This window comes from Aspergillus saccharolyticus, assembly GCF_003184585.1.
Source record: "Aspergillus saccharolyticus JOP 1030-1 unplaced genomic scaffold BP01scaffold_2, whole genome shotgun sequence".
In the NCBI taxonomy this organism is placed as follows: domain Eukaryota; kingdom Fungi; phylum Ascomycota; class Eurotiomycetes; order Eurotiales; family Aspergillaceae; genus Aspergillus; species Aspergillus saccharolyticus.
The window spans coordinates 1,071,378-1,090,751 of record NW_020290612.1 but is presented as its reverse complement, the minus strand read 5'-3'; the positions used below and the strand labels follow the sequence as shown (position 1 = coordinate 1,090,751).

At 53.5% G+C, this 19,374-nt stretch overlaps 8 protein-coding genes and 1 non-coding gene across 9 annotated transcripts; 4 read left to right on the top strand and 5 right to left on the bottom strand.

Annotated features, from left to right (window-relative positions):
• Positions 1-113: 113 nt before the first annotated feature.
• BP01DRAFT_352942 (translationally-controlled tumor protein) lies at positions 114-1,352 on the bottom strand. Its single transcript, XM_025574054.1, has 4 exons — positions 1,286-1,352; positions 749-1,028; positions 495-654; positions 114-428 (listed from the first exon to the last, which is right to left on the bottom strand). Exons 1-4 carry the CDS (start codon positions 1,298-1,300, stop codon positions 344-346), a joined length of 540 nt encoding a protein of 179 aa, XP_025435456.1. The 5' UTR covers positions 1,301-1,352; the 3' UTR covers positions 114-343.
• Positions 1,353-2,554: 1,202 nt separating this feature from the next.
• sur2 (sphingosine hydroxylase) lies at positions 2,555-4,309 on the top strand. Its single transcript, XM_025580105.1, has 3 exons — positions 2,555-3,359; positions 3,431-3,981; positions 4,104-4,309. The coding sequence occupies exons 1-3, from the start codon at positions 2,669-2,671 to the stop codon at positions 4,122-4,124; spliced, it is 1,263 nt and encodes a 420-aa protein (XP_025435455.1). The 5' UTR covers positions 2,555-2,668; the 3' UTR covers positions 4,125-4,309.
• BP01DRAFT_78632 (uncharacterized protein) lies at positions 4,255-6,283 on the bottom strand. The gene is made up of 2 exons (XM_025580106.1): positions 4,929-6,283; positions 4,255-4,859 (listed from the first exon to the last, which is right to left on the bottom strand). Exons 1-2 carry the CDS (start codon positions 6,085-6,087, stop codon positions 4,495-4,497), a joined length of 1,524 nt encoding a protein of 507 aa, XP_025435454.1. The 5' UTR covers positions 6,088-6,283; the 3' UTR covers positions 4,255-4,494.
• An 871-nt stretch (positions 6,284-7,154) lies between these two features.
• Positions 7,155-12,245, top strand: BP01DRAFT_413113 (putative ABC multidrug transporter). The gene is made up of 4 exons (XM_025578987.1): positions 7,155-7,440; positions 7,507-10,136; positions 10,185-11,913; positions 11,991-12,245. Exons 1-4 carry the CDS (start codon positions 7,337-7,339, stop codon positions 12,094-12,096), a joined length of 4,569 nt encoding a protein of 1,522 aa, XP_025435453.1. The 5' UTR covers positions 7,155-7,336; the 3' UTR covers positions 12,097-12,245.
• A 170-nt stretch (positions 12,246-12,415) lies between these two features.
• On the bottom strand, positions 12,416-12,497 carry BP01DRAFT_t19. The gene has a single exon. It is a non-coding gene; the product is annotated as a tRNA-Ser (tRNA).
• A 1,030-nt stretch (positions 12,498-13,527) lies between these two features.
• On the bottom strand, positions 13,528-14,941 carry BP01DRAFT_352939 (2-hydroxyacid dehydrogenase). Its single transcript, XM_025574053.1, has one exon. It carries the CDS (start codon positions 14,735-14,737, stop codon positions 13,616-13,618), a length of 1,122 nt encoding a protein of 373 aa, XP_025435452.1. The 5' UTR covers positions 14,738-14,941; the 3' UTR covers positions 13,528-13,615.
• A 495-nt stretch (positions 14,942-15,436) lies between these two features.
• BP01DRAFT_352937 (uncharacterized protein) lies at positions 15,437-17,124 on the top strand. Its single transcript, XM_025574052.1, has 3 exons — positions 15,437-15,622; positions 15,699-16,597; positions 16,676-17,124. Exons 1-3 carry the CDS (start codon positions 15,520-15,522, stop codon positions 16,991-16,993), a joined length of 1,320 nt encoding a protein of 439 aa, XP_025435451.1. The 5' UTR covers positions 15,437-15,519; the 3' UTR covers positions 16,994-17,124.
• BP01DRAFT_311044 (glutathione S-transferase) lies at positions 17,115-18,440 on the bottom strand. Its single transcript, XM_025572440.1, has 3 exons — positions 18,131-18,440; positions 17,648-18,066; positions 17,115-17,542 (listed from the first exon to the last, which is right to left on the bottom strand). The coding sequence occupies exons 1-3, from the start codon at positions 18,169-18,171 to the stop codon at positions 17,199-17,201; spliced, it is 804 nt and encodes a 267-aa protein (XP_025435450.1). The 5' UTR covers positions 18,172-18,440; the 3' UTR covers positions 17,115-17,198.
• A 215-nt stretch (positions 18,441-18,655) lies between these two features.
• BP01DRAFT_388499 (NADH:ubiquinone oxidoreductase 6.6kD subunit) lies at positions 18,656-19,128 on the top strand (the record flags this gene model as incomplete). Its single annotated transcript, XM_025577839.1, has 4 exons — positions 18,656-18,700; positions 18,757-18,792; positions 18,909-19,024; positions 19,075-19,128. Exons 1-4 carry the CDS (start codon positions 18,682-18,684, stop codon positions 19,126-19,128), a joined length of 225 nt encoding a protein of 74 aa, XP_025435449.1. The 5' UTR covers positions 18,656-18,681.
• Positions 19,129-19,374: the final 246 nt, after the last annotated feature.

Below are 19,374 nucleotides of genomic sequence, written 5' to 3'. Positions count from 1 at the left end.
GTGCTGCGCTCTCAACTTTTACTTTTCCTCGCAAAGCGAATTACGTATATCCGAAAATCTAGCTCCGGTGCCGAATAAAGTAGTGCAAGACGAATGGAACAACAATAGATGGAACCGTTAAAAAGTTATGGAATTCATGAGGCGTGACTTTTGGTCAAAAAGGCACAAAGGGGTCTATCCCCTCTTTGGTTCTTCGAGCCAAGATTTCTTGATTTCATGACAACATTCTTCGCACAACAGGAGGGGTTTGGGAGGACGTTTAAGGTAGGTTGTGGGGTATATTAATCTTTTTTTCGATTGACAAGGTAATAAAAGGCTTTGTGATTCGCGCAGCAAAATCCCTTTAGACCTTGACCTCCTTGAGACCGTGCTTCCAGAGGGTGGCGTAGGGGGTGACACCGTCTTCACGGAAGTCGATGAGGACGTGCCTGGCATGTTAGTTAGAATGGTTCGTTTGGAGGTAGAATGGATACAGAAATGGAATGAAGACATACATGGCATCACCGTCCATGGACTGACCCATGAGGACATCGTAGTTGTCGTAGTTGGCAAGGATCTTCTTGACGGCAGCGGGGGCACCGGACTTGAACTCAGCGATGGTCTCCTCGCTGGCACCGGACTCCTGGAGCTTGGTGAGGACCTTCTTCATGTAGGCTGTAGTTGAAGACGGAGAGTTAGCTATTTCCGTCCGATCGAGTTTCTTCAAAGGTGTTGATAATGCTTTGTGATTAAAGCAGGGAAGGCATACTCTTGAGGTGACCCTTGAAGGCATCCTTGGAGGGCTTGAGACCCTCCTCGGTCTTGAGCCAGACGAGACGGAACTGGTCCTCAATGTCGTGGACCATGATCTTCTCACCCTCACCACCGTCATCCTCAGCACCGTCCTCGGCGGAGGGGTTGGCACCCTCGAGCTGGAAGTCCTCGTTCTGGCTCTTCATGTACTTGCGGCAGTCGCACTCGAAGAGGACCTTGTCGACGACCTTCAGGTTGAAGGTGTCGGAGACCATCTCGTCTCCGGAGATAATGTCCTAAGCAACGGTGGTGTATTAGTGGAGGTGCATTATATTGGAGAAGAAAATGAACTTGTATTGCGAGAGGGAAGCAAAACAGCAAGAGACAGGGTCATGTCAGATTCCCAACGGGGTACAGCTGCATGCAGCATGTACGGAATGTGGTGTGGTGGTCGACATTCCTGTCATCTTGCATTTGGGCTGCAAAACGAAACGTGGTTTGTTTATTGATGCCGAGGGAAGAAGGATCAGCAGGCAGAGGAGAAATGGCATACCTCGTAGATAATCATTTTGACGGGTGTGAGATGTGAAGTGAAAAGGAGATGAGGGGATAGAGAGAGAGAGAAAGACGGGGCTGGAAGAGAAAGAGAGGGAAAAGGAAGAAGGAGGAGAAAAAGAGGGGAAGAGATGAAGATTAATATTGCTTTTAGTGGCGCTGTTTTTCCCTCCAGGTTTGGTGGGGTCTTTTTGGGTTTTTTTTTCTTGTCTTTTTTCTTCTCGAGGGGCAACAACGGATGCACTAACCTGTCTAGGAAGTGTCTCGGCCTGAGAAACGATGGATGGAAACAGTCTGGAAAGAATCCGATGGCAAATTGAAGGGACTGTATGGAGAGATAGTGGTAAGTATTATTGAATTGAATCGATATTCAATTGAATATCTGAATACTTGACTCCGTACATATTGCAGACTCAATACTACGGAGTATTAGTATGTACTGTCTGAAAAACTCTCTGTAGTATGTAAATTACTGCACGAGATTACTAAGTTACTGCTCCCCTCTTTTCTGCCTAAGGCATCAATGCACAGCTTGTCTATCCAGTAAGATTACCCTGTCACATCTCCGTCTTCGGGTACCTGACCGCCTCCTGTTTGCCCTCCAGTTCACTGTCTGTTGCTGTTTGCAGCCAGCATCGCCTCCGGGGCTTTACCATACGTGACCAGTGGTGCCACTGCGGCCGGTCTTTCCTCTCGCAATGCCTTCTCCGTCTCCCCCTCCGAATCTTCAATAGTCAATCTTTAGTATCTCTCTTACATTCTCTTCCTCTTAAGAGAAAAGAAAAAGATCTAATCCTTCAACTACCACTTCCTCTACTATCCTTAATTTTCCCATCCTCAGTCCTTCCTTCTCACCACCTCATCTTAATTTCAACCTCTTTCCCACCTTGTCTCGAGTCATTCGATCTGCATTGTTCTGTACTTCTAACCTCGGATCCCTATCAGTTCTCCGATAGTGATTGTCAGCCTCGTTGTGTCCCCCTGATTTTCGTTTGTGGTGGGCCGCTCCCCTGGGCCAGCATCCCGAGAAGCACAGAGGATCTCACCACCACCGAACACCTTCTTCCGCCACTGCCCGTCCCACTTACCCTCAAACTTCTATATCTTCCTACTTTATCCCTTACCCCCTCCCCGACCCTTTTTTCTTCTTAGTACATCACTATCGCTAGTCGGGTCTCATCTCCTATTAACTCCCCACTCCACAACCTCCCTTCGATCTAAGGGCCGACCAGATCGACGAACGGACTGAGCACCAGTAGCTTCGCCATCGACATTGGTATTTTTCACCTACCGATGCAGCAGTGTGCCTAATTGTTTGTTCCTCTGCCGTCCTACTGCATATACACCTCTTCGCAGTTTCCAACTGCAACACCACTTCGCCATGGCTACCAATGCCTCGGTCGTTTTCGACCTCCCGCCGCTTCCGACTTATACCCTGACGCCGCGTCCTCCGCTTCTTGCTCCCATCCCGGACAACCTCCTCGCCCTTATACTTCCCATCATCGCCTACTGGGCTCTGTCTATGGTCTATCACTATATCGATGTCAACGACTACTTTCCGCAATACCGTCTGCACACGCCCGCGGAAGTCTTGAAGCGAAATCATGTCACGCGCTGGGAGGTGGTGAGGGATGTCATTCTCCAGCAGATCATCCAAACGATGGCTGGCCTGGCACTCGCATATTTTGATGATATTGAATATCTGGGCAAGGATGAATATAATGTTGCGGTTTGGGCACGTCGACTCCGCTTGGTGCAAAAGGCGATCCCCCAGCTGTTGGCATTCGTTGGAATCGACGCAGTGGGTCTCGGCAAGAATCTCTCGCAGAATGGCTGGTCGATGCTTGGAGGAGCTATAGCCGGCGGTCGCTACCCAGGAGTCACCCAGTCGATGATCTTGGAGAGCGGAGTGGAAGCCGTGGTTCCAGCTTTCACCAACTGGGAGCTGTCAGCCGCCAGTGCCATCTACTGGTACCTCATTCCGACTCTGCAATTCGTGTGGGCTGTCTGTGTTGTCGATACCTGGCAGTACTTCCTGCATCGCGCGATGCACATGAACCGTTGGCTCTATGGTGAGTGAGATAGTGGCTCTTGCCTCGCAGTTCGCGGAGACAAAACAAGCATAAGACTGATTGTGGACCAGTGACCTTCCATTCCCGTCACCATCGACTGTACGTGCCGTATGCTTTCGGAGCCCTTTACAACCACCCTGTCGAAGGGTTTGCGCTCGATACTGCCGGCACCGGAATTGCGTTCCTGACGGCCTGCATGAGCAATCGTCAGGGCATGTGGTTTTTCACGTTCTCCACCATCAAAACTGTGGATGATCACTGCGGCTACGCTTTCCCTTGGGACCCGTTGCAGCATTTCACCTCGAACAACGCGGCTTACCATGATATTCACCACCAAAGCTGGGGCATCAAAACTAACTTCTCGCAACCGTTCTTCACCATCTGGGATCGTTTCTTTAAAACTCAGTGGAAAGGTGACGTCCAGCTCCGCTACGAACGTTCCCGCGAAGCTGCGCAGAAGAAGGTTGACAACGATGCTGCCGGCATCGCCAACGAAAGTAGTGACTCTGTCTCTTCTGGGACCACTACGCCTACGCTTGCTCGATCACGAGATGAGTCAACGTCGCGGCCGCGACGCAGAAAGACAGTGACTCTGTCCCCTCACGTCGATGGATTCAAGGGTGTGAGTCATGGTGTCGCCAGCAGCGTCCTTTGAATAAGGCGGCCTTGGCCGTCTTGTGCTTCAGGCAAAGTTTGCTTGTCACTATCTTCTTGCTAATATTTACCATTCGATGGAGGTCTTAGGAGCTGCAGGCCGTCTCCTGACCACTGCGGGTATTGCTGTTTACTCTTCGCTACCTTGACCTTGTCCTATGTTTTACTAATATCCCTTTCGGTTTCATGGAGACTACGCCGATGACTATACCATGGTTTCATTACTTCTTGCTCGGTACTATCTTGGACTGCACTCGAACCCTCACACCCAGCTGTGAGACTGCGGCTTAATGACTGGTTTCCTTTTGCTTCGCTTCATCATTATCTTCTGTTCATCATTATCTATTTAGCTTATCATCCGAAGCTTATATAATTAAGATGCAATGTACATGGAGTTCGCTGCTTGTATACAAACCATTCTCCCATGTGCTTCCTCCACCACTCTGCTCGCAAATCTCCTTCAACGCCCTTCATCGGTCCCTTACATGTTGAAGAATGGCACGGCCGATCGCGTGGTAGTATGGAAACTACTTTCCGAGGAGGATGGTTCGTCCAGGTGGTAGGGCTGCCTCAAGATATGTTCAACGAAGGTTGGCGTCCAAAGTGCCTTTTCCTCCAGAGCTATCTCATTGCAGAAGCTGCTCAGTTCGAGTATGTCTTCCGCCCGGCGATGGGGCGTGACCTCCGCCGTTGAAGGGAAACTATCAGTTAGGGAGGGAAGTGACTTCTCAAGTCGCAGCGCTTGGAGCTCTTGATCGAGCCTAGCGTCCTCAATATCTGAGTCTTCGATATCTGAGCCCTCGATCTCTGAGTACTCAAGATCTGAGTTACCAATGCCGCCTAATCCTTCAGGCAGGGGATCAGCCTCGATGTAGATTGCTGGCGAGGCAGGTCCGCCATATGTCGGGTCAATACCTTGGCCTTCGGTGTTCTGCTTCTTCACAAGCAAAGGTCGAACCGTTGACACTCCGTCAGTATTGCATTTTGTGTGGCTTGGGGCCACCAATACAGCGTGACCCGCGTATTCAATATGGACTCTGGTAACCTCCTCGATAATATCGTTGACAGCCGCACCTTTCCTGGTGTCATCCTGGCAGTGCGGTGGCCGCGGGTGCTTGGCATAGCTGGGATGCTGCTTGATCTGCTTGTTGTGTGGCGACATGGGGCTGGCCTTGGCTTGCAACGTCGATGGCACACCCGCTTGTGGCAATCTCCTGTCCAACTGGAGATTTGCTGGCGCGGATTTACGACCTGGGCGAGAGCTTGGACGGTGAATCATTTGGCCGTTCATGGCTTGCTCGCTTTCCCTCGCTTCCTTTCCCTTACGATCCCTCTTGGCACAATAGGCAGCATGCTTGCGTACCTTCTTGACGTCGTATGCCAGTGCACTGCTCTTGTAAGCCAAGTCACACGGGAGACCTCCATAGGCTTCGATGTTCTCACCTTCGGGGGCAAATTCACGGATGGCAATCTCAATGAAGGGGAGCAACGCCGGGACTCGGTGTCTCTTCCGGGTGCGGACTCGACTGACCAGGGCTGTGCGGACATTGAACAGGCACCATGGCTCGACCACAACTCTCGCCAGCATACACGCCTGGCAGCAATTCTCTTGGAAGCAGACTGCCCCTTTGGGAGGTATGTCCTCCTCAGTCTCCGGCACCCACCACATTCCCTTGGTCGCTGTCAGGGCCTCGAGGAAAGCCTTGACTTCTGGGCTCAAGAATTCATGGTACCATTCCAGAAAGCGCAGATGGTCGGTCAACTCTTGCCGAAGCCGCCAATAAGCGCTGCCGATGACATAGCCATTGAGCCCTTCATGAACATCACACAATACGGCCGCCTTCGCCTCTCGGTGACTGTACGTGCGAAAGGGAATGCGCGAGCGCCCCGCGTATAGCTCTGTCGGCAGTGCTTGGATGGCTGCCTTGATGCGCCTCACGGTCTTAGGACTGCGTGTCTGTCCGAAATATTCGGCATCGGCGGCATCCTGGTCGGTGCTGATCTTCAGGACTTTGATTAGTTCCCTCAACTGCTGCTTGTTGAGCTCGATGATATGTTCAGGCCGGTGCGCCATTTTGATGTGGATCGGTCTTGAGGCTTATTGACCTAGGAGTATGGGGTTCGGGGCTTTGAGGCTTACACGTACAGGTTAGGTTCACTTTGAGATTGCGCGTATATCATTAGTTCCACGCAGCGAAGCCCTGATGTCTCTCGCTTAGTGGAGATAACTATAGGCAGCACTCACAAAATGGAAACCTGCGCTGTGTGAAAATAGCGGGACAACGGGAGATGTAGGTCCATTTATATGCTTCCTAGTGAATCGCGTTGTAGTTTTGGTAAGCCATATCTCGGAGGATGTCCCTCCCAGCTAATCAACCATTTCATGCACAGTGTTTCTTGGTACCAGGCTAAGCCATGTACTAACAATGAACATGGGCACTAGACCGTTCTCCATTGTCTAGGCTTCTTAAGGCTCTTTCGAGCTGGTCATAATGAACTGGCCCTCGGACTGTTGGGTGGGCTTGAACCCGCTGTCACCTTGTTTATACTTAGTGGGGAAGTTCCTGTTGGTAGTATCATCTTCGTTGTATAAAGAGAAAGTACGGGGGTCAGCTGCGTGAAGAATGATAGCGTTTTTTGAAGTCTAATCAGGGTTTATTCACCAGTGTACTAGAAGACAAGGGACTGAAGGTCCCATAGACAATGGCAGGAGCAAGCATGATGTTGAGAAGCGAGGAAGTACGGAATGCTGTCTGCCTTAGGCATCACTTCGGTACCTCCCGGCCGTGGGCGAGATCCGCGCCTGTCATTGGGTGGAGAGGCTTATCAGATTGCAGCCTCAGGCAGTCAAGCCCAGGCCATCCACCGCTGCTGCTTCAGTTGCTTACAATCCATGGATCGGAGCCACAAGGATTTGGTCCGATGTTCTCCATGGCAGCAGGTTTTACCTCATTTTCACCCCCCCCGCTATCGGCAACGGCCGTTATTTTCCCTCTGCAAGCGATGACACCACTTTCCTCCCCCTCAGTCTCCATTTTTCCATCTCCTCTCATCCCCTGCCCACTACGCCAACGCCTCCCGCCAGCCCCAGTTAGCGTTGCTAGTCCCTTGCTTAAGCCACTCTTCCGGCGATTGGCTCTACACTACACGCAATGGGCGGTGCTGCTGTCGAATAACAGTCCCCGACAAATAAGACCGGGTGATAAGCCTCTTGAAAGTCTCTGCGCGCTCGGTTATGACGGGACTTCACTCTGATTTATGACTTGATCGAGAGGGTCGTCTTCCCTTGCTGTGCTCGTGCTCCATCTCATCGTCGTCCCAAGATGGAGCATTTTATTGCGCCCTTGCAACAGGCGATCGGGCCTACGGTTTCGCAGCGTCCGGGAGAGACCATTGGGCCTGTCGCTGACTATGATTCTTCTCAGCGGTCTGTAATTCATTTTAAACGCTTGGTATGCTGAGGTTGTCACTAATAGGCATGGAACTTTTGCAGGAGTATATGGCAATGTCGCACTCGGAGAGCGTCGGCTTTCATAGCGGCAGGGAACCTGCATCTAGCTTTACTGCTCACATCATGGGTGCTCGCCCTACTCCCGATACTCTTTCGCTTCATTCGTCGAGCCGGTCGACTCAAGCTGCGAGACAACCTCGAATCAGCGGACCGTCACTCGGAGATCCTAGTTCATCTTCCCACAGCATTTGCGCACCTAGCGGCTGCCTTGGCTGCCTGTTGTCTGAGCTGGCTCGACATACAGCATGGCGCGAGCTGGAAACGCTCTCTGTTGTTGACATACGTGGTATTCCTGGGCGTGGGCTATATCTGCTGCAAGAATAATGGCTATCGAACGCATCTCTACCGGCACATGAACGGCTTGGCAGTAGCGGCCTGGCTGTTGGCCGTGGTGCAGGATCTGGTGCCCATGACGATTGTGGATGCCACTTACCGGCCAAGCTCCCTTGGCGCTGCAATCGTTGCGAGCTTGGCTGCTGTGCTGATTATCGCCCTCGCTACGCCCCGGCCACGACGGCCCATGGTAGGTGACGCCGAGATTGAGCGCTCGCTGAAGGAGGAGAAAGCGTCTCCGGAAGAGACATGCTCCCTATTCTCCTACTACTGTTCCTATGAATGGATCACCTACGTGATCTTCCGGGGCTGCCGCCGCGATCTGACTCTGGATGATCTCCCGCCCTTGCCGTCTTACGACGAGCCGCTGAGATGGCTCGAAAAGATCAAGATGCAGCGCCGCCGGGGCGGCAAGACCTTCCGCACGCTCTGTCGCTTGCTGCAGAGCGAGATCAATACCATGATGGCCTGGTCTGCGACGACGGCGTTCATTGATTTTATGGCTCCGTATTCGATGCTGCGGCTGCTGGCGTATCTGGAGGACGCCGAGAGCGCGGTCTTTCACCCGGCCTTGTGGATCGCGCTGCTGTTTGTTGGCCCGATGACGCGCTCGCTGTGCTATCAGCAGTATATCTTCACGTCTACTCGCCTTGTTGTTCGGGTGAATGTCTCTCTCGTTCAAGAGCTTTATCAGACCGCAATGCGTTCGTACATCTACGACGGCTCCGTGGGCGAACACCACCACACTAAGAAACAGGAAGAGTCGCAAAACGGAGCAAAGTCAAAGGGGAAGCCTGAAACTCGCCAAGCGAATCTAACGAGCTTGATGTCGTACGATGTTGACGCTATCTACAACTCGCGCGATATCTTCTATCTGGCTACTGCAGGCCCCATATCTATCACACTGGCGCTGATTTTCCTGTATCAGATGCTTGGCTGGCCATCGCTGTTTGGGGTCCTCACGTTGCTGTGTCTGTCGCCCCTCCCTGCTCTGGCGTCACGCAAGGTGTCCCGCATTCAACGCTCTGTTATGCGGGCTACCGATGCTCGGTTATCTAAGATCTCCGAGTACTTAAACTCGATCCGGACGTTGAAGTACTTTGGCTGGGAACACGCCGCCATAAATTCGATTAACGAGGTCCGTCGCGTGGAACAACGTCGTTTGTGGAGGAGGAGTGTGTATGCCGCACTGATATCCATGGCCGGGGAGTTGTTGCCGCTGCTGAGCTTACTCGTCATGTTCTCGACCTACATTTTGTTCACAGGTCAACCGCTCCGCGCCCCGATTGCCTTCACCTCCTTGTCGATCATGGAGACTCTGCGTGTTCTATTCGTCTGGCTTTCCAACGTCAGCAGATACACGGCGCAGGGATCGGAGTCGCTGCGCCGCATTGACAATTTCCTCGAGACAGCGGATGAGATCAAGCGGCATCCGGAGGGGCCGCTGGAATTGATCGATGCGACATTCAGGCCGACGCCCGTTGCAGCTTTCCGGCTGCAGGACGTGACCATCAAGTTCAAACCGAATGCGCTCAACGTAGTCACCGGTCCGACTGGAAGCGGGAAGACGACTCTGCTACTCTCTTGTTTGGGTGAAACCGTCATGGAGTCGGGGACAGCGTCTTGTCCGCCTGATGTTGCATACGTCCCACAGGCTCCCTGGCTTCAGAATGATACAATTCGTCAGAATATTGTCTTCTACGGTCCGTTCGATGAGAATAGGTATGCCACCGTGGTCGAGGCAAGCGGTCTAGCGCAGGACTTGAAACAGCTCCCCGCTGGCGATATGACCCGAGTCGGAGAGAAGGGCACGTCTCTGTCCGGCGGTCAGAAACAGCGGGTGTCTTTCGCTAGGGCCTTATATTCCTTCTCTTCGACTTTGTTGCTGGATGACATCTTCTCTGCCCTTGACACTCACACTTCTACTCTTGTGTACGAGAAGTGTTTCCGTAGTGGGATGCTCAAAGACAGGACTGTTGTTTTGGTCACGCATTACCCAGCTGCTTTGCAAGACGCGGAGTCGATCATTCGTCTTGAGCATGGCAAATTGGTCCCGGCCCAAACTCTTTCGCGGGCTCTCACACCGGTGCTTGCATCACCGGCAGGCTGCGGCACGCCTGATCTGATACCAGTTGGGGACGAAACGGCTGAAGAACCACCCTTCAACGCCCCGTCAGAGCTTCCAATGCCCCCTGTTCCTCCTGTAGCCGATCAACACGCTGCGCAAGGACGCATTGTTGAGGAGACATCTTCTACTGGGCGCGTTCCTCGCACATTGAGTAAGTCTATCATTTGTTGAGAAGTGAGCGTTGCTGACCCGTGTCTAGTGTTCAGCTATATGCGTCTTTTCGGCGGCGCGGGGTACGCTCCCCTTGTCATTTTAGCAACTATCTCCGTTCAATTTGCCTACTTCTCCATCACCTACTGGCTCTCGATCTGGACGGGGGCGTACGAGAAGGAGGAACACGTCAATACCTTGTTCTACTTGGGGATCTATGCGGCCGCGATTTTTACTTTCCTCTTCTTGCAAGTCTGCAACAATCTCATCTACCAACGTGGCAGTTGGGTGGCCGCCAGAACTATGCATCAGAGGCTGGTGACCGCCATACTGTCTGCGCCTATTGCTTGGTTTGACCAAAACCCAATCGGGCGCGCCATCAACAGATTCGGCAACGACACGCGGTCGATGGACACGATTCTGGTCGAATGGCTGCGAATGTCTATCGAGAATTCACTACGATTCTTGCTGCGCATCGCCAGCGTCGCGTCTATCATGCCCATCTTCGCCCTCCCCGCCGCCATCATCTGCTCCGCGGGCTTCATCATGGGCGAGATGTACACCCGTGCTCAGGTGTCCATCAAACGACTTCGCTCCATCAGCTACTCTCCGGTCTTTTCGCACTTCACCGACTCCATCTCGGGTCTGAGCGTCATCCGCGCCCGCAACGGGATGGACCAGGTCTTCCAGACCCTGCTGGCCGACAAGCTGGCCGTGCATTCGCGCACCGCCGAGGCACAGTACAACTGCAACCGCTGGGTTTCCGTGCGATCCGACTTCTGCGCCGCCTCCGTGTCCGCCGCCGCCGGCTGCGTCGCCTACTTCTGGTCCGGCTCGGCCGGCCTCGTGGGCTTCTCACTCACCAACGCGATCGGCCTCAGCCAGACGATTTTGACTCTGGTGCGGACGATGAACGAACTTGAAATCGAACTCAACTCGTTCCAGCGCATGACAGAATACGCCGCGATCGAGCCGGAGGAGAAGTTCACCAAGGAGGAGCATCACCGAGCCCTCACCAGTCTCCCGGCCAGCTGGCCCACCTCCGGCCGCGTGGAGTTCTCCAACGTCACCGCGCGCTACCAGCCCGACGGCCCCGACGTCCTCCGCGGCGTCTCCTTCGTCGCTCATCCGGGCGAACGCATCGCCATCGTCGGCCGCACCGGCAGCGGCAAGAGCACGCTCGGCCTGTCCCTGTTGCGGTTTGTGGAGATTGTTGACGGTACCATCACGATCGACGGGGTCGACATCAACCACATCCTCCTGAACCGCCTCCGCACCAGCGTCACCCTCATCCCGCAGGAACCCGTCCTCTTTTCCGGAACCGTCCAGTCCAACCTGGACCCGTTTGGCGAGTCCAGCGAATCTGAACTTCAATCCGCCCTCGCAGCCTGTACCTCCTCCATTCACATTCCTGTCCACGACCACCACCACGACCACCACCACCCATCCTTCCCTACGGCAGAAACATCAGCAGCAGAAACACGAACAGGCACCACCCACCGCCCCCTCACCCTCGACACCCCCGTCGCCGCCAACGGCGAGAATTTCAGCCAGGGCCAGCGCCAAGTGCTGAGCCTCTCGCGCGCCCTGTGCCGGCGCTCCAAGGTCGTGCTCCTCGACGAGGCAACCGCCTCCGTTGACCACGAGACCGACATGCAGATGCAGCGCGTCCTGCGCGAGATGTTTGCTGATTGCACGATCATCGCGATCGCGCATCGCTTGCGAACGATTATGGATTATGATCGCGTGTTGGTTATGGCTGGGGGGGTCATTGTTGAGTATGTACCTTTTTTTCGATTCGCTTTGTTATTGCTTGTGGGAGAGAGTCTGTTTGGCTAATGTTTTTCTGGTGTAGGAATGATTCGCCGAGGAAGTTGGTGGAGAAGCAGGGGTTGTTCTGGGATATGTTGAGAAATACGGGGGAGTTTGAGGAGTTGGTGGGATTGATTGGGGGGGATTGATTTGGTGTAGAGAGTGGCGATGGTATGTATATGATGAATGAGCTTTGGCTACTGGGTGTTGGTGATGTGTGGTGTTTATACTATCTGCTCTTTTAGATTGTTACATAGATGGTGGGACTCGGAGTAAATCTGAGAGCCTTGGGTATGAATTGAGGAGCATAGATCTTCTTGCATAATCTGGCGGTGATGCTATCTCCTAGCCTGGAGGAGATCCAGGGCTTTGATAAGATTCCGATAAATCAACAGCAAGTCAAACTGGTCGTTTAGAAAGGATTAAGCTTAGAGCGGAGAGTGGTGATGGGAGCAAAAGTGTAAAAAACGACAGCAGTCGGATTTGAACCGACGCCTCCGAAGAGAATAGATTTCTAGTCTATCGCCTTAGACCGCTCGGCCATACTGTCTTATTTGCTGTGCAGATTTAATGCAACTATATATATTCCGACAATGTTGTCACCCGCGTATCGAACTAGTCATTCGTCATGGAGTGTTAAACAACAGTGTTTGTTTCTCGGTGGTGTTGCATACGCGAGATAAGTAACATTGTCAAGAACTAGTCTGAACGCTAACGATCGGGTCTCGAATCTACTAATCTCGAGCCACATATCACAATCATGCAGCCTCGTAACTGAGATAAGGTGCAATCCCAGACAGCTTTAGGCTGGATGTCGGAGCTTCCAGGCCATGTAACCAGGTAGCTACGAAGGTCGTTGTGAGGAGTCCATGTTTTGGCTGTGATCAGCAATTGTAGTTCAGCAAGCAGTGATCTGAATGACTCGGAGCAGGAGTAAGTCATCTACATGACATGGCCGCACTGCAATCGCATTGCTCGCTTTGTGTTTTGCTGAGGGAGGGGCCTAGTATAGAGATATATGACTTTGCAGCTGCTCCCTCTCATTATGGATGGTGTCATCTGGGATTGAGTGACTATACAGTAGTTTGAATCAATGAATATAACAATGGTGGAGCCCGCTGGTGACGATTGCTCATACAGTCGGAATCGGTGACAATTGGCTTCAAAGCCATCCGGATAAGCGTATAGTCACCCGAGTGTCCGATTCAGAGCCACTTACAAGACGGTTGCACCAGCCTCGACAAACAACGAAGACAGAAACGTACTTCATCCCGCTTGGTTCCCAAAATGCCAGAATTCAGTACCAACACTCTCTCAGACAGCTTTTCCACAGAATCACTCTACGACATTCCCCTGCCAGCCTCATCCATCCCGACATGCCCTATGGCTCCTACTCTTCCAGATCAGCAAGATGCATCATGGAGTGTGACAGCTATTGTTACGAGCTTACCTTCCTCTAGTTCCCTACGTACACACAACGAACAACTGACCTACGATACCCAAACTGCCGCATAACTGAAGACCTCTCGTGCGGGATCAGGTGGGTTCGGAAGACTTCAAGGTACTGGGAGTATGCATGACGAGATTTGAGAATTTTTCTTGTATACTGATATTCCAGCTCACTCGAGACATATACTTTGTCAATTTGCAACCTCCACATCAGACACACTACAACCGCACAGGCTGCTTATCCTCCTCCACAAACAAATGCCCTTCCCTCACCAACGAATTCTGACACGGTCTCTTGCCCAGAAAATCCGCCAAATTCGACAAGGTTACCTGCGCGATCTCCCCCAGCGCCTCCTGCGTGAAGAACGCCTGATGGCCCGCCACCAGCACATTGGGAAACGTCATCAACCGCATCAGCGCATCATCGTGAATGATCTCCGCGGAGTGGTCATTGTAGAACAAATCCCCCTCCTGCTCGTACACATCCAGCGCCAACCCGCCCAATCGCCCGTCCTTCAACGCCCCGATCGCGTCGCGCGTGTGAATCAAGCCGCCCCGCGAGGTATTCACCAGGATCGCCCCGCGCTTCAGCACCTGGAGGGATTGTGTGTTGATGATATGTTTCGTCGACTCGGTCAGGGGACAGTGCAGACTGACGATATCGGACTGCGCCAGCAGTTCCTCGACGGTAGGGAGGTAGCGGCCGTTGAGCTGGGTTGTGAATTCATCTTGCGCCTGGTCCCCCCCACCCTCTGCGTCATGAGTCAACTTCGCAAACCCTTGCTCTCGCACCGGATCAAACCCCACCACCTCACACCCAAACCCCCGCATAATCCGCGCAAACGCCATCCCAATCCGGCCCAACCCCACCACCCCCACCCGTTTCTGGTAGAGGGTCATCCCCAGGAACCCCTCCAGATTAAAATTCCCCTCGCGCACGCGGTTGTACGCCCGGTGCGTCTTGCGGTTCAGGGTCTGCAGCAATGCGACGGCGAACTCGGCCACCGCCTCGGGCGAATACGAGGGCACGTTGGCGACGAAGAAGCCCAGATTCTCGGCGGTGGGCAAGTCGATGTTGTTGAAGCCGGCGCAGCGCAGGAGGATGGCGCGCACGCCGGCGGCCCAGAGGGCGTGCAGGACAGGGGCGTCGAGGGTGTCGTTCACGAAGACGCAGATGGCGGTGCTGGCGTGGGCGAGGGGCACGGTGGAGAGGGTGAGGGGGAAGGGGTGGGTGGTCAGGGTCAGGGATTGCAGGTCGGGTGATGAGGTTTGGAGGGTGTGGAGGGTGGTGGTGAAGTAGTGGGTGTCGTAGGATTTGGTGGAGAAGAGCGTTAGTTTCATTTTGGGTTGATTTCTTTGGGGTTGTATGGTTGGTGAGGGTGTGTGATGTTGGATGCTCCGGTGGAGGTGATTGATTTATGTAGTTGTGAGGGGGGAAATCATCTGCTGGTAAGTAGTAATAATTATTGAGAATCAGAAGTGGTGGTACAGCCAAGAGAGGGGAAAAAGTAATGACGTCGTCTAGTCACTACTACTAAAGTATGGGCAACACAACTGCCCTTGAAAAGAAACACCAATTGCAATTGGGTTGGACAATTTAAGCTTATCTGCCGCATGGATCAATTTCCCTCCAGATCTTGCAGTGTGTGCTTATCGTACTGCAAGTGATCGTAAACACTGACCGTGTTGCTACTACTAATCATTGCGGCGATAGATCGATCGATCAGCGATGGCTTAACTTAGGGTTGTGGAGTCATCTGATGAGACTGTTCATGATGATGACATCCAGAATACCACTCCATGGCGAATGTAACTCGAAGTTGTGGAAGTCGTTCTTCCTGCTACTTCAGACTCTTCCAGACTCATTATAGACTCATAGTCACGAACTCAACTCCATATTTCCCCCACCATCGCAGCTCCACTGATCTGACATGCCAAGCATGGACTGATCCACTTGATAATCTTGCCCCTTTTTCACCAGAGCCGCCCATTTTAATCCCAGCTTGTCTGTCCTTTACGCCGTACCTCCTCCGCTTCCAAGTTTTTTTTATTTTCTATTTTTAATTTTATTCTTATTCTTTAGACATTTTCCTCTTTGGCTGCATCTCCATGCAATTCCTGTCATGGACCCAGCCACATATATAGATCCCAACCTAACGGTGCCCGACCGATTGGTGCTGGAGCATCTCCTGAAGGAAGCCGAGTCGCCGGCCGCTCCGAAAACCCGTAAGCATGAATCCTTCCCTGCCTTCCCCCAAAGCTTCATATTTCATTCACTACTACCCACTACTTACACCACCAGCAACCAATCTCTCCAACCCCAGTCAAAATGAAGAAGAAGAGCAAGCAACCGCACTGGACGCGCAAGCGCAACTTACGCTGCAGCATCTCGAGTCGCTCAACGACCCGCACAACAGCAGCACCTTCACCCCCACCGTGACAGTGACCTGGGATCTACCGGAGCTGCGCCGCCGGGTGCCCGCCTGGCTGCTGCAGCCCTACATCCAGACGGCACGCTCCCTCGTCCGCGTCGAGACCGACGTCGTCATGCTCACCCACCTGCTGCTCTACTTTAGCACCTCCGTCCCGAGCGCCCTGTACCTATTTTTCGGGACCTTCCACTGGTGGCACGGCCTGTTGCACTGGCTCATGCAATCCTACTACGTCGGCACCTACACGCTGATGATGCACCAGCACATCCACATGGGGGGCATCCTCACCCGCTCTTCCTCCTCCCTGATCACCCGCGTGGACAGCCTCTTCCCCTACCTCCTCGACCCCCTCATGGGCCACACCTGGAACTCCTACTACTACCACCACGTCAAGCACCACCACGTTGAGGGCAACGGGCCGCGCGATCTGTCCAGTACGCTGCGGTACCAGCGGGACTCGCCGTGGGATTTCGCCTGCTATGTCGCGCGGTTTTATTTTCTGGTCTGGTGCGAGTTGCCCGCGTATTTCCTGCGGCGGGGCCAGGTGGTGACTGCGCTCAAGGCGGGGCTGTGGGAGCTGGGGAGCTATGCGATGCTGTGTCTGGCGTGGAGGTATGGCGGCTGGCGCCCGACGCTGTTTGTGTTGCTGTTGCCCTTGTTGCAATTACGCGTGGGCTTGATGGTGGGGAATTGGGGCCAGCATGCCTTTGTGGATGAGGTCGATCCCGACTCGGATTTTCGGTCGAGTATTACCTTAATTGATGTTGCTGTATGTGGCCTTGCCCCTTCCTCCAAAAATTATGGTTTTGTGTTTTGCTTCAATTAGAAATTAACAACGATGTCTTAGAGCAACCGCTTCTGCTACAATGACGGCTACCACACCTCCCACCACCTCAACCCCCGTCGGCACTGGCGCGATCACCCCGTCGCCTTCCTGCGCCAGCACGCCCGCTACGCCGCCGAACACGCCCTCGTCTTCCGCAACATCGACTACATCATGATCACCGTGCGGCTGCTGCGCAAGGATTATCGGTATCTGGCCAAGTGTCTGGTGCCGATGGGGGAGCAGATCGCGATGACGCTGGACGAGAAGGCGGAGATGTTGCGGCGGAAGACGCGGCAATTTAGTGAGGAGGAGATTGCGAAAAAGTTCAAAACGATCTAGGTGCTGTATATCGTTGATGCTGAAGGGGGGAGGGAGGTATATATACTTGCGTGTTGCGTATATAGCTACCTTTTTTTTTTGGTGCAGTGATAGCATACTGATCATGAGAATCACTGAGCAAAAGACATTACATTAACCTTATACCAATCAATCCCTCTATCACGTACCTAACGTTCAACAGCAAGAACAGCCCTAAAAGGGGGCCTTAAAGAGAAGCCTCAAACTTCCCATCCACCTCCTCGATCTTCCGACACGCCGCCACATACCCCGCCTCCTGCTGCAGCCTCTCCGCATACCCGCTCAACGTGGGATACCCTTCCAGCGACAACCGCCCCGCCATGGCAATCACGGGGAAACTCATCATGATGTCCGCCGCCGTCAATACATCCCCACAGAGATACGGCCCGCCGTTCGGGCTAGTGCGCAGCTGCGTCTCCAAGAAATCCAGATGAGCCGCGATATTGCGTTCCAGGAACGCCTTCTCCACCTGCCCGGCCACTATCCGCGGAAGCGGCTTCAGGAAGAAGGGAATCGGGGGGTTTTTAACCGCTACACCAACCACCCCAAAAACATGTCAGTCTTGTTTGCGTTTCCAACCCCCTTCAACAAGGTCCGGGGAAGGGGGAGGGGCAAAAAGCTATGAGAACAACGTACTATCCATCACCAACTGCATCACCAAAAACGGCATCAGCGAGCCCTCCGCATAGTGCATGTAGTACCGATACCGAAACCACGCCTCCGTCTCCCCGCCCACGCCCCCGGGTTTGTCCAAGGGATACCGCGCCGGGATGAGCGGGTGGTCGGCATTCTCCCCAAAGTGGTCGAGGAGGTACTCGATGATCAGGCCGGATTCAGCCAGTACGATGGGCTTGTCCGCATCGGCGGCGGCGTCGGTGGTGGCAGTCGCAGTCGCAGGCTGGATGGTCAGGACGGGCGATTTGCCGAGCGGGTGGATCTCTTTCAGCTCGCGCGGGGCGAGTTTGTCGGGCCCGCGGTGGTAGATCTTGAGTTCGTAGGTAAGGTGCAGGGCTTCGAGGAGCCAAAGGATGCGGTGGGAGCGGGATTGCGCCAGCCTGCCACACAGGGAAATTAGGATTGGGGTGGTGAAGGGGAGAAGGGGAGGGGGGGGAAACGTGCCAGTAGAGAGTGATTTTGGCGCCTTTGTTGGGGTCGGTCATTTCTGCTGTGTTATCGGTTGTGTAGCGATGGGTTGAGGTCTATGGGCTAGGAGTCGTCTGCGGCAAACTGGGTTATTGTTATAAGGATTGCGCGGAGGAAGCCCGAGCGAGTGAACCTCGGATGTACAGTAGCTCTGGGGGCGACCCTGTGATGCTGCGTCATGACGGTGGGTGGGGGGATCAGTTGCGCGCGTTTCTTTCTTCCGATCTTTGGGATGATCCCATTTTTGGGGTTCGATCCGATCGACAAGATACGATGTCTGGCCGAGATACTCCCTTCACATGCATGCTGCAGTAGCGGAATGTGCGAATTGACTGTTGCATGAATATAGTTAAATTGATGTAGTTAGTGAAATGATCCCTGCGTAGAATTGTGCAGCTGACTCATCTGCATAGACTGTGCATCACGTGCTGCCCGCAACGTTCGTTCTCAACCCGACATCACCACCAACCAGCCAGTCTAGAGACAAGAAGTCGTCCACCCCAGCCATTCTCATCCACACCGCCACCATGGCCGGCCCCAGCAAGTGTACGTACTGCCTCTGATGCTAAGGCTCCTGCGACGATTTCACTAACATCGCTCAGCTTTGATCCTCGACCCGGCCCTCCAGAAATACTACGGTCCGTACCCTCCCCCTCCGATGTTCGAAGTAGTACAGTCCATTGTGCAGCAATGGACACTGCCAGCCTGCTGCCACGAGAGTCTCAAAACTGGGCCTTGGACTGATGACGCGCAGAACTCACCGCAAACCGATACAAGTACTTCCGGTGGACGCCGCGCCATGCCTGGTTCTCGTTCCTGTACATGGCTCTGATTCCGGGAGCTCTGGGCTACGTTGCCTACACCACTGATGTAGGTTCTGTCCGCTTGGGTAAGGGGGGATTGTTGGACTAATTGAACAGGGCAAATATGACTTGCGCGGCAAGCGGAAGGGAGATACCATTGTGGAGTGGTAGGGTTTGATTAGTAGCTACTATGTGAGGATGGGTAGCGAGGGTTGTGTATCTATTATACCGCGACGGTTCAATTGAGTTTGTCTTTACTGTTACCGAGTATCTGTGGTCGTGCTTCCAGCACAGAGTGCATAGACCAGGCAGTCTGGGTATATGCCATTCCTTGTCTATCGTACAGACATCCATGCGCGGGATTACAAGCACTTTATAGCTCCATCATCGTCCCTAGAACTAGCTGCAAGCAAGCAA

What these genes read in the sequence shown, in the direction of transcription:
- BP01DRAFT_352942 (XM_025574054.1), bottom strand. An exon ending in CTTCAAGGGTCACCTCAAGA is followed by an intron (nt 655 to 748) that starts GTATGCCTTCCC and finishes CTTCAACTACAG; the next exon opens with CCTACATGAAGAAGGTCCTC. An exon ending in TCCATGGACGGTGATGCCAT is followed by an intron (nt 429 to 494) that starts GTATGTCTTCAT and finishes CTAACATGCCAG; the next exon opens with GCACGTCCTCATCGACTTCC.
- sur2 (XM_025580105.1), top strand. Translation starts at nt 2,669, where the DNA reads ATGGCTACCAATGCCTCGGTCGTTTTCGACCTCCCGCCGCTTCCGACT. An exon ending in CATGAACCGTTGGCTCTATG is followed by an intron (nt 3,360 to 3,430) that starts GTGAGTGAGATA and finishes ATTGTGGACCAG; the next exon opens with TGACCTTCCATTCCCGTCAC. An exon ending in ACGTCGATGGATTCAAGGGT is followed by an intron (nt 3,982 to 4,103) that starts GTGAGTCATGGT and finishes TGGAGGTCTTAG; the next exon opens with GAGCTGCAGGCCGTCTCCTG.
- BP01DRAFT_78632 (XM_025580106.1), bottom strand. Translation starts at nt 6,087, where the DNA reads ATGGCGCACCGGCCTGAACATATCATCGAGCTCAACAAGCAGCAGTTG. An exon ending in GCAGAACACCGAAGGCCAAG is followed by an intron (nt 4,860 to 4,928) that starts GTATTGACCCGA and finishes CCCTGCCTGAAG; the next exon opens with GATTAGGCGGCATTGGTAAC.
- BP01DRAFT_413113 (XM_025578987.1), top strand. Translation starts at nt 7,337, where the DNA reads ATGGAGCATTTTATTGCGCCCTTGCAACAGGCGATCGGGCCTACGGTT. An exon ending in GACTATGATTCTTCTCAGCG is followed by an intron (nt 7,441 to 7,506) that starts GTCTGTAATTCA and finishes GAACTTTTGCAG; the next exon opens with GAGTATATGGCAATGTCGCA. An exon ending in GCTGGGGGGGTCATTGTTGA is followed by an intron (nt 11,914 to 11,990) that starts GTATGTACCTTT and finishes TTTCTGGTGTAG; the next exon opens with GAATGATTCGCCGAGGAAGT.
- BP01DRAFT_352939 (XM_025574053.1), bottom strand. Translation starts at nt 14,737, where the DNA reads ATGAAACTAACGCTCTTCTCCACCAAATCCTACGACACCCACTACTTC.
- BP01DRAFT_352937 (XM_025574052.1), top strand. Translation starts at nt 15,520, where the DNA reads ATGGACCCAGCCACATATATAGATCCCAACCTAACGGTGCCCGACCGA. An exon ending in GCCGGCCGCTCCGAAAACCC is followed by an intron (nt 15,623 to 15,698) that starts GTAAGCATGAAT and finishes TTACACCACCAG; the next exon opens with CAACCAATCTCTCCAACCCC. An exon ending in TTACCTTAATTGATGTTGCT is followed by an intron (nt 16,598 to 16,675) that starts GTATGTGGCCTT and finishes ACGATGTCTTAG; the next exon opens with AGCAACCGCTTCTGCTACAA.
- BP01DRAFT_311044 (XM_025572440.1), bottom strand. Translation starts at nt 18,171, where the DNA reads ATGACCGACCCCAACAAAGGCGCCAAAATCACTCTCTACTG. An exon ending in GCCAAAATCACTCTCTACTG is followed by an intron (nt 18,067 to 18,130) that starts GCACGTTTCCCC and finishes CCTGTGTGGCAG; the next exon opens with GCTGGCGCAATCCCGCTCCC. An exon ending in GATGCAGTTGGTGATGGATA is followed by an intron (nt 17,543 to 17,647) that starts GTACGTTGTTCT and finishes TGGTTGGTGTAG; the next exon opens with CGGTTAAAAACCCCCCGATT.